At 35.1% G+C, this 25,885-nt stretch overlaps 1 protein-coding gene across 1 annotated transcript; it reads left to right on the top strand.

Moving 5' to 3' along the window:
• Window positions 1-121: 121 nt before the first annotated feature.
• On the top strand, window positions 122-25,498 carry LOC111048250 (L-2-hydroxyglutarate dehydrogenase, mitochondrial). Its single transcript, XM_039429598.1, has 9 exons — window positions 122-499; window positions 4,082-4,233; window positions 6,930-7,186; window positions 8,170-8,376; window positions 9,348-9,554; window positions 11,275-11,481; window positions 19,967-20,076; window positions 23,780-23,959; window positions 24,878-25,498. The coding sequence occupies exons 1-9, from the start codon at window positions 345-347 to the stop codon at window positions 25,059-25,061; spliced, it is 1,659 nt and encodes a 552-aa protein (XP_039285532.1). The 5' UTR covers window positions 122-344; the 3' UTR covers window positions 25,062-25,498.
• The last annotated feature ends 387 nt before the right edge of the window (window positions 25,499-25,885 follow it).

The raw sequence follows: 25,885 nt of genomic DNA, 5'->3' as shown, positions 1-25,885 counted from the left end.
TATTGAAATCAAAGTATTTCAATTCATATTAAGCTACATCCAAGGAAAGTGCTTTTGCAAGAGTGGTATTCCAACAGCTGGCTGTACAGTAAACAGCTGGGTAACTCAACACAATAACATAACCTAGAACTTCTTTTACATTTTCTTTGCTTTATCACTCTTATCACAACTTTTTTATCGTCATTTCTATTTGATTTATTATATTTTAAGCTTACCTTTATACTTTTTACCGCTCTTAATGTTATTTCTTGTTATCAATCTGTCACTTTAATTACATAATTGTAAAGAAACTTTCCAAAATAGATGCGTGTTTATTCAAATTTAGACTGTAGTTATTTTGCAAAATGCCTTATATCTCAAAAGTGTTTCTTCAAACTTCGTTTATCTATTCATCTCGAACCAGAATGAAACCACATTTTAGAACTATCAGAGCCAGCACTGGAAGTGATTCCTCCATTCACTTGAAGCTTATGTCTACTGCAACATCTTCGGGTGTCAGGTATTGAGTTTGTTTGATATTGTTCAATATAAATTATTCTTAATATTTCAAATATTTTTTCAAGTCAAATTTTATTTTTATTAAAAATTGCTATTCATATATGATTGGAATTTATTAAAACTTGGAACAAGTCGCTTGCAGTCGTTGAATTTTTCATGGGTTCTGTTTCATTTTTTTGTTGTACCCAGCTAATGATAGCATATATGTCGGCACACCATTCAGCCGCTTGCCACTTTGAATCTCCTGAGAGGACAAAATATTTTTTTTATTCAGACCTTCAAATAATTGGTGACCCACTGATAACTGGTTGGTCAATGTAATAACTTACAAACCCAAGTAAACGGATTTACAATACAGAAAATATATTACCTGCTGCAGAACCTACTTTTTTATTTCAAATATCCAATGTCGTGATCAAGGCAATGTCTTCCTGGAAAGATCGTGTCAAATAATTTAAAACCTGATACATTAACTGTAGGCAGCGTCACAGTCCAGCAAAGCTTCCATCGAACATCGAATAAATGATCCAATTTATTAATAAGCTTTTGAAACAACTCCTTCAAATGAGCCAATTTGCTTCTGAACAGATTGACTTGACTTGCTCTAAGTGAGTTTGGCAGGCAGTTGAACATTCGCACCGCCACTGGAAAATTGTCCTTTACTCTTGACAGGCAACAGCGCGTCACATCCAAGTCAACCCCCCTTCCAGTTCCATGTGAGTGCACTTCCTCCCTTCTAGTAAATGTGCAGATGTTTTCCTGACATGTAGAAGCGATGACAATATGTACGGGCCATGAACTGTATAAAAGCCGAAACGTTGGAATATGGGTTGGCAGTGTGCATCATACTCACTAAACGTCATTACACAAAGTGCCTTTTTCTGGAGCAGGAGTATGTCCTTCACATGCGAATGTTCCCATATCAAGATGAAATACTGAATGTGGCTGGAAAATACTGCATGGTACAACATCAGCAGGCGTTCAACGTTCAACACTAAGTAGTCCCCTCATCTTCTGAAGTAGATAAACAACTCTTGAGAGCCTCCTGCAGACCTTGGAAATATGAGACTCCCTTGATAATTTGCTGTCGATATAAAAACCAAGTTTCAGCATCAAGAATGTTTGTTCTACTCATGATACACACAATCCCCGAGTCTTGGTCTCATTCAATTTCAGCTTGTTATTGGAGAACCACTTCTTGGCCTCAGAAAAGACCTCCTGTGCTTAGAATTTGGCATCATGGGGCCGTCTGCCCTGACCAATGATGGTGGTGTCATCAGCAGAAAACAAGTTAGAACCATCCAGGTGCAGATCGTTTATAATCAACAGGAACAGCAATTGATTGTAACTTAACACTTTGTAATTTGTTTTTTCTATGGCAAATAAATGAATTTTTTTTAAACATCTTTATTGCCCATAAAAACAAATACAAAATAAAAAACTTACAAAAGAAATATTCTAGATTATAATATTATGCTATTTTACAAATAAATTAAAATTACATGGCACCACCCAGCAAGGGCAAAACCCTGACCGCTGAGTGAGAGTAAGATTTGAGTGAGAGAGTGAGATTTATTTACATTACAATATGAGGGTACCAGGAAGAGATACTTCCCATAATAGTCTTCTTGACACAACAAAAGTTACAATTCTAATATATTAATAGTATAATATAATATACTATAAGTCTAATCTAATATAGAAAATTCACTAAATTTGAATTCCACCGAAACATGACTTGTAAACACAATTGAAACATATGCTTATACGCCCAAAACGGTTCCAATTCTAATTTATACAACAGTCCAAATGTAGCTAGGTTATGTGTCACCTCAACATTCTTCAGTTACACACTCAATTTACAATTCAAAACACTCAAAAATCATTTTTAATTTAAAAATACTTCTAAATTGAATTAAATAAATAAGTTTATTTGTTTAAAGCGTTAGCTCATACAAAGAGTTGCTCTTACATTAACAATATTTCAACTTTTTACATGCTATTTAAATAATTGCATACCATATCAATAGATAGATAATAATACTATTATTTCATTTTAACGGTTTCTAACAAATTTTAAATTTTTACATGCTATTGAAATAATTGCATAACACATCAATAGATAATAATACTAATGTTTCATTTTAACTGTCTCTAACAAATTTTAAATTTTCACATGCTATTTAAAATAATTGCATAACACAACGATAGATAACACATCAATATAACTATCCATAACAATATGACGATAAAACAAAATTAGTGCAACCAAACAGTCCTAATAACAATAGAAGTGACAACAAAAACAAACAATTGAATATCTGGCATTTCAACTTAAATCTTCAACCTGTTGTGTCCATTATTAATTCCCTAATTCTAACCGCACTTCGTGTATAGCTATATAAATTTTTAATTTCCCCTGTGCTAAAATTTGACAACAGTACCATTAATTGGTCTTCGACATTGACTACATTTTGAATATATTTGTAAGTATATTGCCTCCTTGCGTCTGCATACATAGGGCAGCGCACTAAGAAGTGTGACTCTGTTTCGTCTTCTCGCAAATTACAGATTGGGCACAATTCTGTTCATGGCGTGGTCATAAGTATGGCCACAAGTGAACAAGTCAAGAACATAAAAAACTGTCATAAGACAGGTCAAGAACAAAAATACACATCAAACACAAAAAGCAGCAAGCAGAAGAGGCAGCAAGACTAATGCAAGAAGTATCTACTTACAGTCTGAGGATCACAATCATAGAACTCCCTCATAGAATAGAAGGGGTTCTCCTGAAGGAAAGCCCTCAGTCTCCTCTTCAAGACTGTCTCTGGCAGAGTCCTGGCTGAAACTGGCAGCTTGTTCAAAAAGTGCAGTCTATCAAAATACTTTTATTGTCAACAAATATTTCCTTTACTATTTCCTTTGTTGTTGTGTCGGTGCAAGTCAATGATGTATTTTGTAAGTTATATTTCTTATAGGCTAATAGGCTAGTTGTTTTGGGCCATCGGTTGGTGGCTGTGTCGTGGTTGTTTGTTATTGAATAATATACAGTATAGTGGGCATGTTTGCGATGCAGTCGTCGACCGATGGCTCGGAATTTTGGATAATAGAATTGCAGGTTTTGTTAATTTTTTTTCAAGACTTGCAAACTTTTTATGGCTTAGCAATAATATTCTAGGTCAATAATGCGATACGGTACATCTTTGTGAATTGATATTTTTTTTATTCCTTTATACTAAAAGCATATATCTATGTATTCTTGTGCACTGTATATGACAATAAAGAATTATTGAATTGAATTGAAATAAATAGATCGAAAGTGTGGAAGCTAGACGTAATTGAGTTACACATCTACATTGAATTAAATCAATAACAAATATTCAGAAATTACCTGCTTCTCATCTATTGAAACATCCCATTTATATAACAAACTATTTTTGACTGGTTCAGATTTTTCAACTTGGTAAGTAATTCCTTGCTGGGATCCAATTTTGCATATTTTAACACTCAACAATATTGTTGACTTGTTTCTATGGATATTTTCTTCTATGGTTAAACTTTGTTTCTTTATTTTAACTTTCAGAAATGAGGAGTGCTTTGATTTGACAATAATCGGAGGAGGAATTGTCGGGATGGCTACCGCTCGAGAGTTGAAGACGCGCTTGCCTACGTTGTCCATAGCCGTTTTAGAGAAGGAGCAGCAATTGGCTTCTCACCAATCCGGGCGTAATAGTGGTATGTTTCATTCAATCACTTTACTGTTATATTCTAATAAAATTTCTATGTTCTCCCAGAAGGCACTTTTCCATGTGGTAAAAATGCCTACAATGATTTGCTTTGTGTACTGTTTATTTTTTGTGGAATAATTGAATAAAGGCCATTTATTATTTTTAATCAAATTTTATGAGAAATCTTGGATTTTTTAAAGAGTTATTTTATATTGTGAGTTATCTTCTATTAAGATTTTAGTCTTATACTGATTAAAGTTTGAAAATTTTTCCACTTTCATATTCCTTGCTCTAGTGAATCTGCTCTAAAAGTTTGGCCCAGTTGATTGAAGTTTTTTACTTTCCTTGCCCTAATATTTATTTATTTATTTAATCATTCAGAATTATACACTTACAGAAAAGTAGCACAGGCTTATAAGCCCAAAACGGTTCCAATTCTAATTTATACAACAGTCCAAATGTAGCTAGGTTATGTCACTTAACATTCATCAATTACACACTCAATTTACAATTCAAAACACACAAAAATCATTCTTAAATTAAAAAATACTTCTAAATTAAATTAAATAAATCACAATAATTAATAGAAAATTCCAAACTTTGAAAAAACTATAAAATTTTGAGACCGAAAAGACAAAGAACACACTATTTAGACTGTAAACACACAAGAAAAGTATTGCTTTCCGAAAAAAATTAAGATAAAATTAATTAAGCTATTTTCCTGTCACCAGCTGGCTCAGATCTTAGAATAGTAGACTTGAGATGCGTGTGAACACTAGCGTCAGTTGATCAATTTTCATAACTGCAAGGAAAGTTGTGTGAGTGCGCCACACCAGATTTTTCTTCTATCATTCCTTGCTCTTTAGTGAGGTCTACGTTATAATAATAGTATTGATTAGTATAGGTGTTGCTATCGTTGTCTATCATTCTACAAAGCAGATAGCGCTATCGAAAAATAAACATTGGTTTAAAACTCGTTTTTTACCATTAATAATTTTTGACATGCCCAATGGTACTCCAAATTCACCTACGACAATCTTTCCCACTCTCTCTGTGACCAACAAATTTTGAATTTTCATCTCTCTGTGAGTAAATGTGTGACCAACTCGAAACACCTCGGTACCTTAATTTGAGACAATGGTACTTCACTCGTTAATTATAATATGGTTTATTCTCAGTAGCCTTGAATATTCATGAATAGTATTCAAATATTCATAAGTAGTAGCTTAAAAAAATATTCATAGTATTAGCTCTGACCTCATTCTCTATGCAGATGATACCACTGTGATTGTGAGGGTGAAGATGATGATGAAGTCCAGCGGAAATCAGTACAGGCTCTTAACCAGCTTAGCCATTGGTTCAGCTGTAATCTTCTAAAATTAAATTTGAAGAAAACCCATCATCTCAAATTTTCTACTGGGGGCTCTCGAAGTCTCGCACATACTCTTTACTCAACAACAGGAGAGGATTGTTGCGCTGCTGAGATGATTAGATTTCTTGGTGTTGACCTGCAGGGAAATGTTAAGTGGGATAGCCACGTAAAAGCATTGGATGTGAAATTGTCCTGTGCTATTTTTGCCTTGAAAACAATAGTCAGAGTGGCAAATAGAAAAACAGCACTAACTGTCTATCATGGCTATTTCATGTCTCACATCAGATACAGTATCTTATTCTGGGGCAGCAACCAGACAAACCTTCAGAATTATGTTCCGTAAGCAAAAGAAAGCAAACAGGGTTATTGAGGGAGCCGAATCTAAGGTTTTATGTAGGCCAATTTTCAAAAAACTCAAATTATTAACAATTCCAGCCCTTTATTTTTTGGATATTGCATCTTTTGTTTACATCAATAAGCAGAAATTCATGGAGGATAACATTTCACACAGATACCCCACAAGACATAAAATGTTTACCCTTCAGTACCTCACTCATAGACTTTCGCTCTTGGAGGGGGGACCACATTATCACAGTATACATACAGTACGGAAACTTGGCTATACCCTGACGCCAAAATCCGCCATCTTGTTAGGAAGCGCCGCATTGTAATAGTATTGATGGTAGGTTCGGATCACTTTAATGATCCGGATCGATTGATCTCGTTCACTGCCACGAGCCAATCAGAAGACCAGGATTGGAACTTCCCAAGGTCACGTGACGTGTTTTGTATTGGGGTCATGTAAAAAGCATTGGTTAGATAGGCGATTGATTACAAGTTTCCTTTCTGTACTTATTCTGTGACATTATACTGGGCTCAGAATTTTCAACTGTTTGACGGACGAACTTAAGAGTGTTGACAGTCATGGTAAATTTTATACAGCTCTCAAAGATATACTGACTGAATGCTGCCCGTATTCATTAAGAGAATGTTATGAGATCTTCTCACTGAAATCCTAGAGATCAGAAGTTATCCAGACAATTTTGTAAAATGAAAAACTTTCCCTCAATGGAGGGAAACCATATACTTGATATATTCGACATGTCGTACACCGTTTGAGCTGTGCTCATCATGCGGTTTTATACGATGAAATAACAATAACAATTCATGAGTATCCAAATAAATTTAAAATTTCCCCTTCCTATTTAAAAAAATAATTTGTTACCTATTTACTCATTATTAAAGAGCAAAGAAGTAAGCATTCAAATTCAATCATTGTTGTGCCTGGCCTATTTCAATTCCGGACTACTTTTTTCACTATTTTATTCCAGGTGTGATTCATGGAGGAATCTATTACAAGCCTGGATCACTACGCGCCAAGCTCTGTGTGGAAGGGCTGAAACTGATGTACGATTACTGTGATAAGCATAACATCCCTTACAAGAAAGTTGGTAAACTAATTGTGGCAACCAATGAGGTTGAAGTTGAAAGACTGGAGGAGCTGATGAAACGTGGTTTGGCCAACGGAGTACCAGACTTGAAAATGATCGATGGATCACAAATAAAAGAAATCGAACCCCACTGCAAGGTAACTTCTAAAATAATATTGACATGTTGTTACAACTGCTATCAATACAGATGGAAATGAGTTGGAAGTTTCATTTGTTTAAATGCTAATTAATGAATAATTATTATTAAACGAAAATCCCAATTAAATGCTGTAAATCACCGCGAAGACTTCTGCTACTGCAAATATTGACAACAGGGTGAACAGCTTGATGGAAGTTCGCGTTTCATATGTTCAAATGCTAATCAATGAATAATAATTATTAAACGAAAATCCAAATTAAATGCTGCAAATCAGCGCGAAGACTTCTGCTACTGCAAATATTGACAACAGGGTAAACAGCTAGATGGAAGTTCGCGTTTCATTTGTTCAAATGCTAATTAATGAATAATTATTATCAAACGAAAATCCCAATTGCTGCGAATGCTGCAAATCAGCGCGAAGGCTTCTGCTACTGCAAATATTGACAACAGGGTAAACAGCTAGATGGAAGTTCGCTACTATACAAAAATTCCCGGACTGGCAAATAATTTTTGTATAGTAGCGCTCATCGAACTTTCATCTAGCTGTTTACCCTGCTGTCAATATTTGCAGTAGCAGAAGTCTTCGGGGTGATTTACAGCATTTAATTGGGATTTTCCCGGACAAAAATTCCCGGACTGACAAATAATTTTTGTATAGTAGCGCTCATCGAACTTTCATCTAGCTGTTTACCCTGTTGTCAATATTTGCAGTAGCAGAAGTCTTCGGGGTGATTTACATCTTTTAATTGGGATTTTCCCGGACAAAAATTCCCGGACTGACAAATAATTTTTGTATAGTAGCGCTCATCGAATTTCCATCTAGCTGTTCACCCTGTTGTCAATATTCGCAGTTGCAGAAGTCCTCGGGGTGATTTACAGCATTTAATTCTGATTCACGTTTAATAATAATTACGCTATCAATACGTTTTATGTATGTTTATGTTGCAAGTGATCCTGTTTGATATATTTTCAAAATTCCAGGGATTGAAGGCTGTGCATTCACCCCATACTGGGATTGTGGATTATGGCCTGGTGACCAGAACGTATGGTTCAGAGTTTACAAAAATGGGAGGTAAAATATTCCTAGGTTTTAACGTTAGCCAGATACTGACTGCATCTGAAGGCACTTCTAGCAATAGAGACATTACGAAATTTCCTATTCGAGTACTGGGAAGTGACAGAAATCAGGTAATTTAAAATATATTTATTAGAGAATAAAAAAAATTATGAATAATTATATACGCAAACTGTGGTCGGCTCTCGACAGGATCCGAACTCAGCATGGAAGATGCGCCTATGCGTTGCACAAGTGGGGAAAGGATCCAATGCCTTTTTGCGAGTCTGGCCACAGTATACATACAGTATGGAAACTCGGCTAGTACCCTGGCGCAAAAATCCGCCATCTTGTTAGGAAGTTCCGCATTGTAATATAGTGAGGTCCACGTTATAATGGCAGTGGATAAAGATAGAGGAATAGCGATGCCGATTCTCTGCATTGATTAATTTTATTTCTACACTGTCAAAAACATAATTGACATCGGTGTGGACCTAGAAAAGGATAGTACCACCGGCTTTGTCGAATGATAGACTAGGATAGCAAAACCAAAGTTGATCAAATACTGTCATTATAACGTGGACCTCACTATAGTGAGATCCATGTTTTAATGGCAGTGTACGATTGACAATACTTTTGCTGTCCTTTTCTATCATACAACAAAACAGATAGCGCTATCTCTCTCTAGCTTTGCAATGTTGTCAGTTTGCCAGAATATTTTATTTTTACTTTTGACAGTGACTGTACAAAAGTAAACAATTCATTATCAGTCGCCATTTTTCACTTCATTCTATCAAAATACTTGAGTACACGAGTCGTATAATTGATTTAAAATGAATTTTTGAAACAATGAAATAATTTTTAGACATTACCGTATGAGAAACACAAATTAAAATACCTGAAATGACATTTCAAAACTTGATAACTAACCATCCTAGACTTCGTCCATGCTTCAGTTAGCCTACACGTATAGGTTAGAACTACTCGGGGTGATTTACAGCATTTAATTGGGATTTTCGTTTAATAATAATTATGCAATCAATACGTTTTATGTATGTTTTTGTTGCAAGTCATCCTGTTTGATAGAACATTTTCAAAATTCCAGGGATTGAAGGCTGTGCATTCACCCCATACTGGGATTGTGGATTATGGCCTGGTGACCAGAACGTATGGTTCAGAGTTTACAGAAATGGGAGGTAAAATATTCCTAGGTTTTAACGTAAGCCAAATAGTGACTGCATCTGAAGGCACTTCTAGCAATAGAGACATTACAAAATTTCCTATTCGAGTACTGGGAAGTGACAGAAATCAGGTAATTAAAATAAATTTATTAGAAAATAACAAAATTTATTAATATAATTATAAACACAAACTGTGGTCGGCTCTCGACAGATCCGAACTCAGCAAGGAAGATGCGCCTATGCGTTGCACAAGTGGGGTAAGGCTCCAACGCCTTTTTGCGAGTGTGGTCACAGTATACATACAGTATGGAAACTCGGCTAGTACCCTGGTGCAAAAATCCGCCATCTTGTTAGGAAGTTCCGCATTGTAATATAGTGAGGTCCACGTTATAATGGCAGTGGATAAAGATAGAAGAATAGCGATGCTGATTCTCTGAATTAATTAATTATATTTCTACACTGTCAAAAACATAATTGACATCGTTGTGGACCTAGAAAAGGATAGTACCACCGGCTTTGTCGAATGATAGACTAGGATAGCAAAACCAAAGCTGATCAAATACTGTCATTATAACGTGGACCTCACTATAGTAATGATGGGAGTTATACATATATCGTATAATATGATAAATTGTGAAACAATAAAAAACAATAGAAATACCAGAATATTGTTATCTGCTATGGTTATCTTATTTACTTAAGGTATTGACAGGAACCTTAATTCTTGGAAAAAGTTATCACATATCCATTTATTCAATATTTTACTATTTTGACAATGAGCTAGAAATTCTTCAGGTAGGCTACCATGTTGATTAACTTGGAGCTAACATAAATAAGCTGTCTCCGAACTATACTCAGGTTGCTGTGATATACTTTGTATTTTCTCACTATGTTAGGTCTGAATGAATAAGATGTATGTAGGTCCGATCCCTCAAAGTGCTGTATATGTTATTAATGTATTTTATCAACATTTTTCTATATATATAAAAGCGAAATGGCACTCACTCACTGACTGACTCACTCACTCACTCACTCACTCACTCACTCGCATAACTAAAAATCTACTGGACCAAAAACGTTCAAATTTGGTAGTATGTTCAGTTGGCTCTTTAGAGGCGCACTAAGAAATCTTTTGGCAATATTTTAACTCTAAGGGTTGTTTTTAAGGGTTTAAAGTTCGTCTTTTAGCATGTATATTCTTCTTCTCCCAATCTCCTAATTATAATTGAAATTTCCATATCATATGTTACTATAGAACTATAATCTAGATAGAGTACCTCTTCGAAACAGTTGTTAACTGGCAACTAAATAATAATTTTGTCAGGTTGGCATTAAGTTGAGTTGACTTTGTTAGGTTGGCACCAAGTTGAAGATTTAATGCATTTATCGCGGAAAAATTGATTGGGCACTGCTACTTCAATCCTGGAATATTATATTACTAGCCGTCAGGCTCGCTCCGCTCGCCATATCCGTTTAGCCAGACGTTTAGTCTGGACCCCCGACTGGATTGTTCTAACATATGATAAAAATGTTCAAATGAAAAATGCAGGCGAGCGAAGCGAGCCTGCTTATCTTATTCTTGGACGAACCAGTCGGGGTCCAGGGGGCGGAGCCCCCTTGCTAGACGGATATGGCGAGCAAAGCGAGCCTGACGGCTAGTATAATATATAATTGCCTCAGAGTCATGACATCAAAGTCTCTGAATACCTGATGTGTAGTATAGTCTCTGGGTTTGCGGAGTATAGTTTTAATTACACCTTTTTGTGTTATAAAATACTATTTAAGTGAGAATCATATGTACCTTTTTTGTTGCAAGTGATCCTGTTTGATAGACCTTTTTCAAAATTCCAGGGATTGAAGGCTGTGCATTCACCCCATACTGGGATTGTGGATTATGGACTGGTGACCAGAACGTATGGTTTAGAGTTTACAAAAATGGGAGGTAAAATATTCCTAGGTTTTAACGTTAGCCAGATACTGACTGCATCTGAAGGCACTTCTAGCAATAGAGACATTACGAAATTTCCGATTCGAGTACTGGGAAGTGACAGAAATCAGGTAATTTAAAATAAATTTATTAGAGAATAAAAAAAATTATGAATAATTATATACGCAAACTGTGGTCGGCTCTTAACAGGATCTAAACTCAGCAAGGAAGATGCGCCTATGCGTTGCACAAGTGGGGAAAGGATCCAATGCCTTTTTGCGAGTCTGGGGAGAGACAGAAATCAGGTAATTTAAAATAAATTTATTAGAAAATAACAAAATTTATTGATATAATTAAATACACAAACTGTGGTCGGCTCTCGACAGGATCCGAACTCAGCAAGGAAGATGCGCCTATGCGTTGCACAAGTGGGGAAAGGATCCAATGCCTTTTTGCGAGTCTGGCCACAGTATACATACAGTATGGAAACTCGGCTAGTACCCTGGTGCAAAAATCCGCCATCTTGTTAGGAAGTTCCGCATTGTAATATAGTGAGGTCCACGTTATAATGGCAGTGAATAAAGATAGACGAATAGCGATGCCGATTCTCTGTATTGATTAATTTTATTTCTGCACTGTCAAAAACATAATTGGCATAGTAGTGGACCTAGAAAAGGATAGTACCACCGGCTTTGTCGAATGATAGACAAGGATAGCAAAACCAAAGTTGATCAAATACTGTCATTATAACGTGGGCCTCACTATAGTAATGATGGGAGTTATACATATATCGTATAATATGATAAATTGTAAAACAATAAAAAACAATAGAAATACCAAAATATTGTTATCTGCTTTGGTTATCTTATTTACTTAAGGTATTGACAGGAAACTTAATTCTTGGAAAAAGTTATCATATATCCATTTATTCAATATTTTACTATTTTGACAATGAGCTAGAAATTCTTCAGGTACCATGTTGATTAACTTGGAGCTAACATAAATAATCTGTCTCCGAACTATACTCAGGTTGCTGTGATATACTTTGTATTTTCTCACTATGTTAGGTCTGAATGAATAAGATGTATGTAGGTCCGATTCCTCTAGTTATTAATGTATTTTCCTACAGTTACGTTGAAAAGTGGCCATTGCTGCACTGATTACAGAACGCAAAGAATCACTTTTCCGCTCTAGTGCGGGAAAAATTTTTCTGCACTCCAGATTTGCAACATGGCAACGCAAAATACTTAGTAGGTTATATGGAGCAACAGTGCAGCAAAATCAAAATGAAGTTGGTAACAGTGACTGCTGTGGCTGCTATAGTGAGCAGAGGTGCAACCAAGCACAACGCGCTAATTATTACTATTATATATTATAACGAGGACAGCAACAGCACAGTGCCACCACAGCACACACCACACAGCTGCCCCCCGCCATTCAAACACTACTAAGTTATTTGATGGATTTCAGGCAATTTTACCCATAATTACCCACTTTTCATATTCAATGGTAACTGTAGGAAAAACTTAATGTGAAATACGTGCGCAAAGTTCCTCTGCTGCACTCAAGAAACCATTCCGCCCTCGCCTACGGCTCGGGCGTAAACGTTTCTTTCGGTGCAGCAAACTGACACTTTGCGCACTAGTTGCACAAATAACTATTATCAACATTTTTATATATAATTGCCTCAGAGTCATGACATCAAAGTCTCTGAATACCTACCTGCTGTGTAGGGTAGTCTCTGGGTTTGCGGAGTATAGTTTTAATTACACCTCTTTGTGTTATAAAAAGAGTATTCAAGTGAGAATCATATGTACCTCCCCATACTGTGATTCCATATCTTAGTATTGATTCAACTAAAGCAAAGTTACTACTGAAAATCTTCCAAGTTTCATGAACTCATTTTTAATAATGCTTTTGTAACTCGAAAGCGCTCTAGTCTGTAAGTAAACAAATAATTTATTATATTAAATAAATGACTTCATGTCGGTGTTTAGATGACAAAAGTGGCAACATGGCAATCCGGAATGGATCAAGAAACTATCATCTTAAAAAAAAATAAGAGCTCAATTTTTTATTAAATAGAGAAGTGATCCGTGGTTTGGTGGATAGAGTGCTTGCGTAGCAGCATAGAGATCCCGGGTTCAAACCCTCTCACAAACAAAAGATTTTTAACCAGATCACTCCCGTGTTATCGGATGGGTACGTTAAACTGACGGTCCCAGCTGAAGTATGATAGCTGTAAGGCCCAATGACGTATTAAATTATATATTCAGGCGGTGGGACCTTCCCGCAAGGGACTCCCCACCAACAAAAGCCATACCAATTTACTTTTACTATATTAAACTTCATTCAGCAAATTCAATTATCATTCAACAAGTTCAATTTTCATTCAACCTTCATTCAGTGAATTCAATTCCCATTCAACAAGTTCAATTCTCATTCAACCTCCATGCAGTAAATTCAATTCCCATTCAACAAGTTCAATTCTCATTCAACCTTCATTCAGTAAATTCAATTCTCATTCAACAAGTTCAATTCTCATTCAACCTTCATTCAGTAAATTCAATTCCCATTCAACAAGTTCAATTCTCATTCAACAAGTTCAATTTTCATTCAACCTTCATTCAGTAAATTCAATTCCATTCAACAAGTTCAATTCTCATTCAACCTTCATTCAGTAAATTCAATTCTCATTCAACTTCATTCAGTAAATTCAATTCCCATTCAACAAGTTCAATCTTCATTCTGACATTTGCATTCAACCTTCATTCAGTAAATTCAATTCCCATTCAACAAGTTCAATTCTCATTCAACAAGTTCAATTCTCATTCAACCTCCATTCAGTGAATTCAATTCCATTCAACAAGTTCATTCTCATTCAACCTTCATTCAGTAAATCCAATTCTCATTCAAAAAGTTCAATTTTCATTCAACCTTCATTCAGTAAATTCAATTCCCATTCAACAAGATCAATTTCAATTCAACCTTCATTCAGTAAATTCATTCCCATTCAACAAGTTCAATTCTCATTCAACCTCCATTCAGTAAATTCAATTCTCATTCACCTTCATTCAGTCAATTCAATTCTCATTCAACAAGTTCAATTTTCATTCAGACATTTGCATTCAACCTTCATTCAGTGAATTCAATTCTCATTCAACAAGTTCAATTTTCATTCAACCTTCATTCAGTAAATTCAATTCCCATTCAACAAGTTCAATTTTCATTCAACCTTCATTCAGTAAATTCAATTCCCATTCAACAAGTTCAATTTTCATTCAACCTCCATTCAGTAAATTCAATCCCATTCAACAAGTTCAATTCTCATTCAACCTTCATTCAGTATATTCAATTCCCATTCAACAAGTTCAATTCTCATTTAACCTTTATTCAGTAAATTCAATTCCCATTCAACAAGTTCAATTTTCATTCAACCTTCATCCAGTAAATTCAATTCTCATTCAACTAGTTCAATTTTCATTCAACCTTCATTCAGTAAATCCAATTCTCATTCAAAGAGTTCAATTTTCATTCAACCTCCATTCAGTCAATTCAATTCCCATTCCACAAGTTCAATTCTCATTCAACCTCTATTCAGTAAATTCAATTCCCATTCAACAAGTTCAATTCTCATTCAACCTCCATCCAGTAAATTCAATTCCCATTCAACAAGTTCAATTCTCATTCAACCTTCATTCAGTAAATTCAATTCCCATTCAACAAGTTCAATTCTCATTCAACCTTCATTCAGTAGATTCAATTCCCATTCAACAAGATCAATTTCAATTCAACCTTCATTCAGTGAATTCAATTCTCATTCAACTAGTTCAATTTTCATTCAGACATTTGCATTAACCTTCATTCAGTATATTCAATTCTCATTCAACAAGTTCAATTCTCATTCAACCTTCATGCAGTAAATTCAATTCCATTCAACAAGTTCAATTTTCATTCAACCTTCATTCGGTAAATTCAATTCTCATTCAACAAGTTCATTCTCATTCAACAAGTTCAATTCTGATTCAACCTTCATTCAGTATATTCAATTCTCATTCTACAAGTTCAATTTTCATTCAACCTTCATTCAGTGAATTCAATTCTCATTCAACAAGTTCAATTTTCATTCAACCTTCATTCAGTAAATTCAATTCTCATTCAACCTTCATCCAGTAAATTCAATTCTCATTCAACAAGTTCAATTCTCATTCAACCTTCATTCAGTAAATTCAATTCCCATTCAACAAGTTCAATTCTCATTCAACCTTCATTCAGTGAATTCAATTCCCATTCAACAAGTTCTATTTTCATTCAACCTTCATTCAGTATATTCAATTCTCATTCAACAAGTTCAATTTTCATTCAGACATTTGCATTCAACCTTCATTCAGTGAATTCAATTCCCATTCAACAAGTTCAATTTTCATTCAACCTTTATTCAGTAAATTCAATTCCCATTCAACAGTTCAATTCTCATTCAACCTTCATTCAGTATATTCAATTCTCATTCAACAAGTTCAATTCTCATTCAACCTTCATCCAGTAAATTCAATTCCCATTCAACAAGTTCAATTCTCATTCAACCTTCATTCAGTAAATTCAATTCCCATTCAACAAGTTCAATTCTCATTCAACCTTCATTCAGTAGATTCAATTCCCATTCAACAAGATCAATTTCAATTCAACCTTCATTCAGTGAATTCAATTCTCATTCAACAAGTTCAATCCTCATTCAGACATTTGCATTAACCTTCATTCAGTAAATTCAATTCCCATCCAACAAGTTCAATTCTCATTCAACCTCCATGCAGTAAATTCAATTCCCATTCAACAAGTTCAATTCTCATTCAACCTTCATTCAGTAAATTCAATTCTCATTCAACAAGTTCAATTTTCATTCAGACATCTGCATTCCACCTTCAATCAGTGAATCCAATTCCCATTCAACAAGTTCAATTTTCATTCAACCTTCATTCAGTAAATTCAATTCCCATTCAACAAGTTCAATTTTCATTCAACCTTCATTCAGTCAATTCAATTCTCATTCAACTAGTTCAATTTTCATTCACCTTCATTCAGTCAATTCAATTCTCATTCAGACATTTGCATTAACCTTCATTCAGTAAATTCAATTCCCATTCAACAAGTTCAATTCTCATTCAACATTCATGCAGTAAATTCGATTCCCATTCAACAAGTTCAATTCTCATTCAACCTTTATCGGTTGAATTCAATTCTCATTCAACTAGTTCAATTCTGATTCAACCTTCATTCAGTAAATTCAATTCTCATTCAAAGAGTTCAATTTTCATTCAACTTCATTCAGTGAATTCAATTCTCATTCAACTAGTTCAATTCTGATTCAACAAGTTCAATTCTCATTCAACTAGTTCAATTCTGATTCAGACATTTGCATTCAACCTTCATTCGGTAAATTCAATTCTCATTCAACTAGTTCAATTCTGATTCAACAAGTTCAATTCTGATTCAACAAGTTCAATTTTCATTCAACTTCATTCAGTAAATTCGATTCCCATTCAACAAGTTCAATTCTGATTCAACAAGTTCAATTCTCATTCAACTAGTTCAATTCTGATTCAACAAGTTCAATTCTGATTCAACAAGTTCAATTCTGATTCAACAAGTTCAATTTTCATTCAGACATCTGCATTCCACCTTCAATCAGTAAATCCAATTCTCATTCAACTTCATTCAGTAAATTCAATTCACATTCAACAAGTTCAATTCTGATTCAACCTTCATTCAGTGAATTCAATTCTCATTCAGACATTTGCATTCAACCTTCATTCAGTGAATTCAATTCTCATTCAACTAGTTCAATTCTGATTCAACAAGTTCAATTCTCATTCAACTAGTTCAATTCTGATTCAACAAGTTCAATTCTGATTCAACCTTCATTCGGTTGAATTCAATTCTCATTCAACTAGTTCAATTCTGATTCAACCTTCATTCAGTAAATTCAATTCCCATTTAACAAGTTCAATTCTCATTCAACTAGTTCAATTCTGATTCAACCTTCATTCGGTAAATTCAATTCTCAATCAACAAGTTCAATTCTCATTCAACTAGTTCAATTTTCATTCACCTTCATTCAGTGAATTCAATTCTCATTCAGACATTTGCATTAACCTTCATTCAGTAATTCAATTCTCATTCAACCTTCATGCAGTAAATTCAATTCTCAATCAACAAGTTCAATTCTCATTCAACTAGTTCAATTCTGATTCAACAAGTTCAATTCTGATTCAACAAGTTCAATTCTCATTCAACTAGTTCAATTTTCATTCACCTTCATTCAGTGAATTCAATTCCTATTCAACAAGTTCAATTCTGATTCAACAAGTTCAATTCTGATTCAGACATTTGCATTCAACCTTCATCAGTAAATTCAATTCTCATTCAGACATTTGCATTAACCTTCATTCAGTAAATTCAATTCTGATTCAACCTTCATTCAGTGAATTCAATTCTCATTCAACCTCCATGCAGTAAATTCAATTCTCATTCAACTAGTTCAATTCTGATTCAACAAGTTCAATTCTGATTCAACCTTCATTCAGTGAATTCAATTCTCATTCAACTAGTTCAATTCTGATTCAACAAGTTCAATTCTGATTCAACCTTCATTCAGTGAATTCAATTCTCATTCACCTTCATTCAGTGAATTCAATTCTCATTCAGACATTTGCATTAACCTTCATTCAGTAATTCAATTCTCATTCACCTTCATTCAGTGAATTCAATTCTCATTCAACCTCATTCAGTGAATTCAATTCTCATTCAGACATTTGCATTCAACCTTCATCAGTAAATTCAATTCCAATTCAACAAGTTCAATTCTGATTCAACAAGTTCAATTCTCATTCAACTAGTTCAATTCTGATTCAACAAGTTCAATTCTGATTCAACAAGTTCAATTCTCATTCAACTAGTTCAATTCTGATTCAGACATTTGCATTAACCTTCATTCAGTAAATTCAATTCCCATTCAACAAGTTCAATTCTCATTCAACCTTCATTCAGTAAATTTAATTCCCATTCAACAAGTTCAATTCTCATTCAACCTTCATGCAGTAAATTCAATTCCCATTCAACAAGTTCAATTATAATTAAGAGATTGGGAGAAGAAGAATATACATGCTAAAAGACGAACTTTAAACCCTTAAAAACAACCCTTAGAGTTAAAATATTGCCAAAAGATTTCTTAGTGCGCCTCTAAAGGGCCAACTGAACATACCTACCAAATTTGAACGTTTTTGGTCCGGTAGATTTTTGGTACTGCGAGTGAGTGAGTGAGGGAGTGAGTCAGTCAGTCAGTCAGTGAGTGAGTGCCATTTCGCTTTTATATATATAGATAGATAAACAGAACACAATATCTCTAAAATGATCGTGTTTATATTTCACAGCTGGCTATACGTCATCTTATGAATTTCGGGGATGCGATATTTTGATTTTTCACATACTCACTTTTTACTATCCACAGCTGTTTCAGCCAAGGATTAATTATCCTTTTAATGTCGTTCAGCGAGTTTTCTCAAGGATGAGACCTAGTGCAATCGAATCTTTATATCATAAACCTACTATTTTGTGAAAATCGTTAGAGCCGTTTTCGAGATCCGTTAAACATAAATAATCAGATATAAAGATATAAAAATAGCCAGATAAAAATTAATTAGATATAAAAAAAACCAGATATATAATACAGAAATTGTTCGCTTAATATAATAGGATTCAGTAAGTTCAATTTTCATTCAATCCTTTCCCATTCATGTTTCCTAGGCTAGGCACACACCAGTTAGTCAAGAAAAGACAAGACACGTTTAGTCACAATACTTCACATAGTTGCTTATGAAGACATGTCTAATTGCAATGACTAATCGGTGTGTGTTGCTCCATAAGAAAACTATGTGAAGTGTTGTGACTAATCGTGACTAGTCTTGTCTTGACTTGGCTGGGCATTCACCAGTTAGTCAAGGCAAGACATGATCAGACACGTTTATTCACAATACTTCACATAGTTGCTTATGAAGACATGTCTAATTGCAATGAGTAATCGGTGTGTGCTGCTTCATAACAAACTATGTGAAGTATTGTGACTAATCGTGACTAGTCTTGTCTTGACTTGGCTGGGCGCACACCAGTTAGTCAAGACAAGACAAGACATGATCAGACACGTTCTTTAGCCACAATACTTCACACAGTTGCTTATGAAGACATGTCCAATTGCAATGACCAATCAGTGTGAGTTGCGTCATAAGCAACTATGTGAAATATTGTGACTAAACGTGTCTGATCATGTCTTGTCTTGTTTTGACTAACTGGTGTGCGCCTAGCCTAATTCTTTTTATAATCCTTTTTACTATCGTGTCCGAGTTTACACACTTGGGACCAAGCCACATGGGGTATTTTTCAGGCGTTTTCAGACGAGTCGGCAGGCAGAAAGCTCTCCGATTGGCTGATTGGGTTGGCGTTCGGGAATCAGCTGATAATCAGCCAAAAGAAGAGTTTCCTGCCCTGCCTACTCGTCTGAAAACACCTCGTGTGGATTGGTCCTTACTGTTTTAAAAATGTTTACTTTTTCGTTTTGATTTTTAGGTTCCTGATCCACGTTTTCCATTTCTTGGAGTGCATTTTACACCTAGGATGAATGGAGAAATTTGGCTGGGTCCTAACGCATTATTAGCTTTCAAAAGAGAAGGCTATAGGTGAGTTTCTCTTTATCTGCCCTCATATAGATTATCAAATTATTCATCTCAAGCGTTTTTATATCTGTTCCATCCGTACACAAAAAAAAAACAAACAAACAAAACCTACTCTAGAACATGGCACGCCATAGTGGAGTAGGTCAATTTCCACACAGGAAACACTAAACATATACGTGGGTCATCTCAAAAGTAAGTTGCACTATTAAATAATAGTTATTTGTATATCTAGAGTGAAAGTGCTGTTTTTTCTCCCTGAGGAAAAGTTTGAAGCCCGAGGCGAAGCCGAGGGCAACAATTTTCCTGAGGGAGAAAAAACATCTTTCACTCGTGATATACACAACATTTTTCCTCCACCTACATTTTTATAAAAACTGCTAATAAAATAATTTTTAAAAACGTATGTGACCAAACAATGTGTTACAACATAATCTAAAAAGTAAACAGAAACAGCTGGCTTGTAATCACAGTTCTCCTCCGACAGCACTATCTGTCGACTAAAGTTGTAACAACAATGACAGCCACAACTACAGCTATGATGAAGTTCCCGTTTCAAATTTGATTAGTTAATAAGTATATTCGTTGGCTGGTATTTTGAATAACATGGATTAAAAGAAAAAAAATATAATTTTTTTCTAGAATAGTGATATGAAGTTTGTAATAATAATTTCAGCATACAAACATAAATTTTATATATCGATCAAATGCCTGGTTGAGTTATTGAATTTAGTTGGTTTAATGACTACTCTATATGCTTCCTCATCTGAGCTTAGACCTTCTGACCTATTCCAAATGTACGTTTTTAAAATAGAGATGCTTCCCATGTTATTTAAATGGAGTCACTTTTACTCCCTAGGGAGTTTTTCTGTTTTTTAGTACCAAGAGCGAAAAAGTGACACTTTAGTATCTAGTGACACTTTAGTACTTTTGACAGTAGGTGGAGGAAAAAATATAATAACGCACATAGTTTGCTCAAGAGGTTATATTTGAGAAACTACATGTATCAGTTATTTTTCAGCATAATCTCCTTCAATTTCAATACATTTTTGGTATCGTGGTATAAGTTTTTTTAATCCAGTGTCATATCATTCTGCCGCCAAACTGGTTAGCCATGTCGGAACTTCTTGTATGAGATTTCCTTCGTTTGCAAAGCGTCTTCCCCATGCTGTTGTTTCGGTGGAATGAGATGAAAGTCGCTTGGAGCGAGATCAGGGGAGGATGGTGGGTCCAAACCCTTCAAGCATTGTCTTCGACAAAGTTCGGGGTGCGTGAAGTGGATGGGCGGCCGCTTCGTTGTTCGTCGTGTGTTGTTCTGTCTTCAATAAATGATTGGCGCCAACGAGAAACCATTGGTCTCAACATACCGTTTTCACCGTACATACTGCACAACTCACTATGAATTCAGTTGCATTTTTATTGTTTCTCGTTAAAAAACGAATAACACTGCGTACTTGGCAATCGGCGGTAGGAGTAAGTGGTAGCTCCATAGTGGTTTGATCGCAACTGACAAATAAGTCATGGCGGCCTCTTAGGAATTTTACAGTGCTATCACAACACCCAGACAAAAGTTCACTGCGAATGCCAGACGTCATTACCATTTCTTTGGACTCATTACCATCAAATTGGTTATGAACCACCACCTAAGTGCGTTTATATCATTTTGCATGTTATTGTGTAGTTCGATCAAGGAATCGACCTTATAGAAAAGAGCTGTATCGTCAGCAAAGGCAACCCTTTAGCACACCATTACATAGACTATTAATATAAATTAAAAACAATATACCAGATAGAACAGAACCTTGGGGAATTCCAACTTCTGTTCACCGATACAACTGCACACATCATTTACTCTTGTTACTTGAGTTCTTCCAGTTAAATACGATCGGAACCAAACCTGAGCAACACCTCTTATACCTGCTAGTTCCATTCTATGCAATAGTATATTATGGTCTACGGTATCGAAGGCTTTCATGACATCTACAAATATTCCAGCACAGGCTTTTCCCTCATTAATTCCTATAAAAAAATAGTGCAACTTACTTTTGAGATGACCAGAGTAGAAGGCACATTATAAGAAAATTCTGAAACTATCTATTCTATGTAATTGTAAAATATCTGATATTTTCTGTAATTGATGTAGTAGTTTTAGTTTTTCTGGGAAATAAACATTTATTTATTGGATAACTAGACTCAAATTTAATCAGCAATATTACCTGATATTCACGTCATTTCAGTGGAAATGATAGTACTATAGGGTTGTCGATTCTCTTTTTACAACGCCTTCTATATTAGAAAGCTGTGATTAAAGTTATCTGATGTAATATTAATTGTTGATGATCATCAAAAATAATATATTATATTCGTGAAGAAAATATGTTCTCTCGTGATTAATAATAAATTTTCATGATAGGGATAAAGTATCTTGGTATCTCTTCGTAGTGAGTTACTATGCCTAAAAGTGTTATTGCTGAAATCGAATAAAATCGATTGGCAATAGTGCAAAGCTACAAAAGGCTATCTGCTTTGTCTATTCACGAGGCTCATCCTATTATAAAATAAGTATAAAAAATCTGGTGTGGTACACTCACACAACTTTCCTTGCTCATTGAACTGTAAGCCTCATTCTTAAACGAGAATAATTTAGGGGAATAACATAATGACGATTGGCGGCAAAATATTTGAAACTACGATCAGACTTCTGTATATTTGTATATATAATTGTTTTCAGAGTACTTTTACCTTTGTGTAAATTGTGAAATTCGATGATTTTTTCAAAAGTCGTCAAAAAAGCTGTTCTACAGATGAAATATCTCGACTATGTGTTCTTTTTATGAACTGCTCTACCTACCTACCTCATGCACGATTAGGAGGTTACAAAGACTATTTCTCAAGGATGGGGTGGACCCCCCATTAGTTTCCCAGAAAGGAGACTCATGCCAGTTGATAGAGCTGATAAATAACTATACAGGGTATGAATTTGAAAAAAATCGGTCGTCATTTTTAAGAAAATCGTGAAAAACATGGTTTTTTAGTAATTATCCACCATTTTTCTCAAGAATGTTACGGAGCTCCTGCAATTTTCCTAGAATTAAGACTCATGTTAGTTGATAGGGCTTATAAATAGCTATCCATGGTATGAATTTGAAGAAAATCATTAGAGCCGTTTTCGAGAAAACCGTGAAAAACATGGTTTTTTAGTGATTATCCGTCATTTTTTTTTCAAGAATATTACGGAGCTCCTCGAATTTTCCCAGAAATGAGTCTCATGTCAGTTTATAGGGCTTATAAATAGCTATCCATGGTATGAATTTGAAGAAAATCGTTAGAGCCGTTTTCGAGAAAACTGTGAAAAACATGGTTTTTTAGTAATTATCCGCCATTTTGAATTGAATTTTATTAAATTTCTTATTGTCGGATCCTCATTGTATAAGGACCTTAAGTTTAAAATTTCGTGTTCACAGACATACACACATATACACACACACAGACCACCCAAAAATCATGTTTTTGGACTCAGGGGACCTTGAAACGTATAGAAAACTTGAAATTAAGGTACCTTAATTTTTTTTGGAAAGCAATACCTTACCTATGGTTGTAGGGCAAGGAAAGTAAAAATGTAGCTAATATTTCTCATAAGTTACTTGTTCCACCTCAAATTATCTATAAATCAAGGAATTATTTTTGGATCGTTTACTCTTTGTTTCAGAAAACTGGATATAAATTTGAAAGAATTGTATGAAAGTTTATCACACAAAGGGCTTCAGAAATTTTTCTACAAATATTTCTCCCTGAGTCTCAACGAGCTGTGGAAGTCTGTAGTAACAAGTGGTCAGATAAAAGATTTGCAAAAATTTGTACCAGATATCAAAGCAAACGATGTGATAAGGTGAGTAATATTGATAATTTTATATAGTAATATTGATTCCCGGGCTGACAAATAATTTTTTTCATCGAATTTTCATATAGCTGCTTACCTGTTGTCAATATTTGCAGTAGCAGAAGTCTTCAAAGTGATTTACAGAATTTAATTTGGGTTTTCGTTTTGATAATAAATATCGGGGGACCGAGCTTCGCTCGGAGTAAAAAAGCATGAAAAATTATTACGAAAGAAGAAGTTATAATATATAATTCATAGTTCATACAGAAATGTTCCATCTAACCACAGTGAATTGAGATCAATTACCAGAGGAATGCAAAAATTTCTCTCACAAAGACCTGGTTGCACAAAAGCGGGTAAAATTTTAATCCTGATTAATTTCACGTGAACCAAATCAGAGAAGACCATTTCAAAAAGATCGCTTCTCTGGTTGGTTCTGCTGGAATTAATCAGGAGTAAAATTTAACCGGCTTTTGTGCAACCGGCACCAAGTACCTGATTGAATTATTACAAAAGTTCAACAGTTGACTCATAATTTTATCTCAGTCCCACACACATGCACTCGCTCATCCACTTCAATCATCAACAGACGACGAAATTATCATCTGTTTTCCCAAGGATGAATAATATTATTATCCTTTTCATGTCCTTCAGCGAGTTTTCCCAGGGATGAGACCTAGTGCAATTGAATTTTTATATCATAAACCTACTATGTTCCAAATTTCGTAAAAATCGTTAGAGCCGTCTTCGAGATCCGTTGGACATACATTACCAGATAACCATACACAGAAATTTATCGCTTAATTTAATAGTGATATTGAACCTGAAACAAATTTTAGAAGAAGACAAATATAATCACAAAACCCAAACACTTTTCCAGCCCAATTTGAATTAAAATATGAATCTTTTCTCGTTGTTTTTCAACAGTGGTCCATCTGGAATTCGTGCTCAAGCCATGGATGTTGATGGCAATCTAATAGAGGACTTTGTGTTCAGTGGGAGAGGCCGCATTCTCCATTGTCGCAATGCCCCCTCGCCTGGAGCCACCTCCTCATTAGCAATCGCAAAGATATTGGCCGATAAAGTAGTTCACAATTTAAGATCCTTATGATAGTTGTTACTCTCTTAGGGCCGGTTTCCGAGCTCGGAAATTAGCTAGACTTTAAACAGCTGAAGTCAGAGAATTAGCTTCCGAAACGGGACGTAGTCACAGTCCACGTTTAAATTAAATTTCGAAAAACTATAAAATTAGAACTGAAACTATAATTATCACAGAATAAAATAAAGAGAAAATTGTGTAAAGTTGCAGCTATTTTGAATGATTTAGGAGTGTTTCATTCCGTTAACGAAAAATGTTTCCAATTATAGAAATGAGAAAATAAATATTATTTTGTTTCGACTAGTTACTGCGACTAAGTCCCGTTTTGCCCCCTGTGGGTTGGGGGAGCTTTGAGTCAATCATCGTACTCAAGAATGTGTTGAAAACCAGAATTCACCCACAGTATCCATGCTTGTCGTAGGAGGCGACTAAAATGGACCTCAAGGCAACTCCAGAAGTTGTATTGCCTTCAAACCCACGGGATCTGCCCCATCAGGGCAGTTTCGGAGGGGCAAAAATAGAAACCCAAGAGACCAGAGATGGGTAAAACTCCAGGCACAAAAAATGTAGGTCAAGAGGCTGAATCGAGGGTGGCCAGGTGCCCTAGAGGCCATTTGGCGACCCCTCTCTCAGCGGAAGGACCTACAAAGAAGCCAGGAGTGGAACTCAAGTAGGTCACGAGTTTTGGGTGGAGTGACTAATCCTCACCACTGCTCAAAGAAGGACTGCCATTTAGGCAAAACGTCTTTGGAGTGGTGAGGCTTCTGACCCTGCGAAGTTTCGGAGGGGCAAAAAGAAAAAACCCAAGAGATCATGATGGGTTTAACTCCAGGCAA

The sequence above is a fragment of the Nilaparvata lugens genome, chromosome 5, assembly GCF_014356525.2.
Source record: "Nilaparvata lugens isolate BPH chromosome 5, ASM1435652v1, whole genome shotgun sequence".
Classification (NCBI taxonomy): Eukaryota; Metazoa; Arthropoda; class Insecta; order Hemiptera; family Delphacidae; genus Nilaparvata; species Nilaparvata lugens.
This window is presented reverse-complemented; position numbering and strand designations above follow the sequence as displayed.

Coding starts and splice junctions, on each gene's coding strand:
- LOC111048250 (XM_039429598.1), top strand. CDS start 345: ATGCCTTATATCTCAAAAGTGTTTCTTCAAACTTCGTTTATCTATTCA. Junction 9,555..11,274: donor TGGGAAGTGACAGAAATCAG/GTAATTAAAATA, acceptor TCAAAATTCCAG/GGATTGAAGGCTGTGCATTC. Junction 20,077..23,779: donor TTCAAAAGAGAAGGCTATAG/GTGAGTTTCTCT, acceptor TCTTTGTTTCAG/AAAACTGGATATAAATTTGA.